Source organism: Mirounga leonina, unplaced genomic scaffold (genome assembly GCF_011800145.1).
Source record: "Mirounga leonina isolate KUSES-001 unplaced genomic scaffold, KU_Mleo_1.0 Mir_94, whole genome shotgun sequence".
Classification (NCBI taxonomy): Eukaryota; Metazoa; Chordata; class Mammalia; order Carnivora; family Phocidae; genus Mirounga; species Mirounga leonina.
This window is the reverse complement of record NW_023270855.1, coordinates 52,533,693-52,538,205: the sequence shown is the minus strand read 5'-3', so window position 1 is coordinate 52,538,205 and position 4,513 is coordinate 52,533,693. Positions and strand designations below refer to the sequence as shown.

Here is a 4,513-nt window from a genome sequence, read left to right as displayed (position 1 = left end):
CACCACCATCACCATCATCACCACCACCACCATTACCATCACCATTGTCACCATCACCATCAGTGTCACCATCACCACCACCATCATCACCATCACCATCACCATCATCATTATCACCATTACCATCATCATCATCATCAACATCACCATCATCATCATTATCATAAGAATATAAGCTTTATGAAGGCAATGATTTTTTTTGTTTTGTGTTCCCTGCTATATTCCCCAGGGCCTGGCACAAAGTAGGTGTTCAATAAAGGTTGTTGACTGACTCATCATCACTAGATTTACTACAACTTTCCATCTTTACTTGAGTGAATAATGTCAAATGTGTTTACGCTCATCAGGCCCCCTCGAACAGATGTGCCATTGACTGGTACTTACCTGTGGGGCTGGAGCTGGGGAAGGAGGATGGAATCCCAGTGGTTCCCAGGTGCACTGTGGAGGTCCCTGGAGCTGAGGAAAGCTCTCATCAGTGAAAGCAGAAAGACAATCACATAGCAGAAATGCCAACAAGACAGACTATTTATTAGGCTTGCTGCATATGGGACTTGAGCTGAGATTCCCTCTGGAACTGGGGCAGAGAAGAGAGTAAATAACTTGTGGCCTCCAGGAGATCCATCCCTCCTGGAGATGACATAAGCAGGCATGAGGAGGCATCAGCGCTTTGTCTGCCCTGTGTGTTGAGGGGCCCTGGGTCATAGTTGAATACTCACTGTTGGTGATGGGTGCAGAGCTCTGATGGGTGAAACCTGTAGGGAGAGGGAGGGAACATTGTGGGTAAGGGTTAGGGAGAGGCGGAGGACCAAACAGGAGGCAGGGCTACACTGGTGCAGTGGAGGGGGTTCTCCATCAGCACCCATTAGGAAGGAAGGCTCTGAGGGTGAAGTCAGTCCAAGATGAAGAGAAGACCATGAATCAGCACATCCAGTGCACAGGGCCAAGCCCCTAGGGGCTGGACGGGGCATGCATTCTCAAGCCAGAGGGCAGAGGCTGCACGGTGAGGGGGAGAAGACTCTGACCACATCACGGTTGCTCACCATTGACACAGAGACTGTTCCTGTCCAGGGTGTAGTGGCCCAGCAGGGCAATGCCATGGGTCAGCTGGCTCAGCTCCCAGTACAGCTGCTCTCTGTCCAGTCCAGGGCCTTCAGGGTCGGGGCGATGCACACACATGGCATCCACTCTGGTGGCTGCCCCATCCTTCTCAGGCCTGGGTAAGAATCACCACATAGTCTAACTCTCTCTCTCTCTCTGTTGGTCCTTCCCTCTCTCTCCTTGCCAGCCTCTAAGGCAGAAACTTGGGAAACCCTAGTTAACACAAGCTGCCGCCATCAGGGGGATGCCCTCCATCAACAACTAGCACACCACAGGCCTGAAGCCTCCTGCATGCCTGGGAGGATAGCCTCTGAAAGCCCCGTGTGTGTGGCAGGTACACAGAGGGTACTGTTGATGGGGTGAGCAATCCTGGAAGGTGCCAGCTGAAGCCACAACAGCCACATCCTGTCACAGGTCTTGATGGGCACAACAAGGTGCCTGGGGTCATGCTGCAATGGGTGGAATGGCCCCAGAACAGTGACCACAGCATGGTTTGGTGACATTTTCCTGCAGAGAGTTGGGGTTTTCAAATAGTGAGATCAAAAAGCTAACGTCACTCAGTCTGGATGCAGGGCTGGGGCATTTCTAAAGACTCAAGAGACTAAATGGCCAGAGAGACACACATGCCCTTTGGGTGGGTCTGTCTGAAAGTGTGACCTGTCCATGTTTCAGCATCACCTCCAGCCTCAAGACACTGACCCACCTACCTGCCCACCCAGCCATATACTACTGAGAGATATGGATAGAAAGCTGCTCCCACACTCCAGGGCCATGGATAGGATGTCTCTTATAATAACAATCACCTCTTGTTAAATTCTGAGTATGAAGCGGGCCCAGCACTTTGTACTCATGATCATATCACTTAACCCTCAGAGCATCCCTGTGGGCTGTATTGCTCAACTCCCACGGTTGTTATTATACCCATCACACTATCTCTCATATGCAATGCAATTATACATAATATAAATATAATGATCTATTTAACATGTAAGTGTATGATATATGTTTGTTACATATTTATTTTATCTTTTATTTATTATTGTATTATATGTTATACCTTTTGTATCTATACTAAATATATATAATAGATCATATATATTAAGGATTATATCTATATATACTATATATAAAAGATATTATACCTATACATAATATACTTATTATACCTATATATAATATATATAACATAAACCTGTATATCAAGTACAGGTATAATTATATATTATACCTATATCTCATATTATCTATACTTAGGTAATATATATGTTATATATTAGGAATTATACCTATATACATCATATATATTAGATATTATACCTATATATAACATATTATACCTATTATGTCTATATAGAACATATATGTAATATAGATCTATGTATAAAGTATAGGTATGATTATATATTATTATACATATATATAATATACATATTATATATAGGTATATATATTATAGTTATATATATTATATATATAGGTATAATAAAATATATTAGGAATAGATATAACAGATACACTACAGAATTATACCTATTCTTTTCCTCTCTCTCTCTCTCTCTCTCTGTGTGCGTGCAAATTTTATATACAGAGTTGACTTTTGAACAACATGGAGGTTGGGGGTACTGACACCCAACACAGCTGAAAATCTGCATATAACTTTTGACTCCCCCAAAACTTAACTACTAATAGACTGTTGTTGACCAGAAGCCTTACTGATAACACAGTCAATTAACATATTTTTTATGGTATAGGCATTATATACTGCATTCTTACAATAAACTAATCTAGAGAAAAGATGTTAAGAGAATCATAAGAGAAAATACATTTAGAGCACTGTACTGTGTTGAGCAAAACAAAATCCACGTATACGTGGACCCATGCAGTTCAAACCCACACTATCCAAGGGTCAAATCTCTCTCTCCATATACACATATATCTTAGTGTACATATATTATGTATGGGCCTAATATATCACATATAACATGGAGTCACAGGGCACAGCAAGGTTCAGGCACCTGCCCAGGATCTCAGTAAATGGTAGAGCTAGTATTTGAACTCTGCTCTGGCTTCCCTGAGGCTCTTAGCCACGAAGCTCCTACAACGGCTCTTCTTCCAGAAGGAAGGGGAGCTGGAGGTAGATGCCTGTGCTAAAACGGGAATGTGAGGAGAACCAGACCTAGAGATTCTGAAAGATGTGGGAGGTGAGAATGCCAGGTGTGGAGCAGTGTCCACGACCTGCCCCCAACCCCCCAGCTGCACCCAAGGGATGGCGTCCTCCCCAACCCTGAGCCATCCCAGGGCAGGTCAGGCCTCCTTCCATGAGTCTGACCCATCTAGGATTCTCTGTGTAACAGTGTGCCTGCTTTCCTTCCCTCTTAGGTTCTTCCCTCTTAGAGGTTGCCAGATCGGTAATTTCCACATGCTGCAAGCTCATAATGAGGCAGAGGAGGCAGCGCTGCTTGAGAGCTAGGGGTTTGGCTCTAGAACCCACCATGCAGGGTTGCTCTGTGATCTGCACAAGCTACTCAATCCCTCTGAGCCCGTTGCACCTTCGGTTCCTGCTTCTTGAGGTTGTCATGAGGGCTGATAGGATGAAATGTAAGGTACTAGCACATTGCTTCGGATCTTAGGAATTGCTAGCTGCTGGGGTTGTTATTGGTGATAATGATGGGCAGTATCCGTGGTGGTAGCTGTCCCAAGGTTGGACAAAGTCAGGGAGCCCGTAGATGAGGGTCCCATACACCTGCTGGGCTGTGTTCTTGGGGACAGTCTCACCTGAGCGAGGCTAGTCTGCAGCCTGAATAGAGGAATCCCAGACTGCTGTTCTTGAACAGGGGTTTGAGCTATGAGAAAGGAGAGGGGAGGTGAGAAGGAACCCCTGAGGGAGGCCAGGGGGAGCTGGGGTATTGGTGAAGTGAATGGGGCAGAGGTGATATGGGCAGGGGCAGAAGTGAGGTGGGCAGGGCTGGCACCGGTGGACGGGGCTCTCACCAGATCCTGCAGGATCCTCTCCATGGAGGTGAATTTCCAAGAGCCTGGATGCTGCATGTCCTGTTCGTAGTGCAGGTTGGTTATGGTGAAGTTGAGGGTGAACGGCACCAGGAAAGGGACCACTGCTGTAGCAGGGGAAGGAAAAAGGAGGCCATGCCTGAGTCAGGCCTGGGCTGGCCTCTAAGACAACTTCTGGGGACGGAGATGGAGGGTCCAGATCTCAGGAAGCAGGGGTTCAGAGCAGGCACATAGGCTAGCTGCCTTAGGACCAAAGACAGATTCCAGATAAAGAGCAAAGCCAGATGCTATTAAATACAGTAGCATGCACATCTATTAGGATAGCTATTAGGCTATTATAGGAAGAGAGGAAAGGAAAGAAAGGAAAGGAAAGGAAAGGAAAGGAAAGGAAAGGAAAGGAAAGGAA

The 4,513-nt window shown here is 45.8% G+C and overlaps 1 protein-coding gene across 1 annotated transcript in view; it reads right to left on the bottom strand.

Annotated features, from left to right (window-relative positions):
• The window catches only part of LOC118005611 (mucin-16-like), a 60,107-nt gene that overhangs the window by 30,268 nt on the left and 25,326 nt on the right, over positions 1-4,513 (bottom strand). Inside the window, 5 exon segments of the mRNA XM_034997573.1 lie at positions 385-456; positions 717-752; positions 1,041-1,213; positions 3,874-3,941; positions 4,090-4,214. Of these exon segments, the coding sequence (XP_034853464.1) occupies positions 385-456; positions 717-752; positions 1,041-1,213; positions 3,874-3,941; positions 4,090-4,214 (474 nt within the window).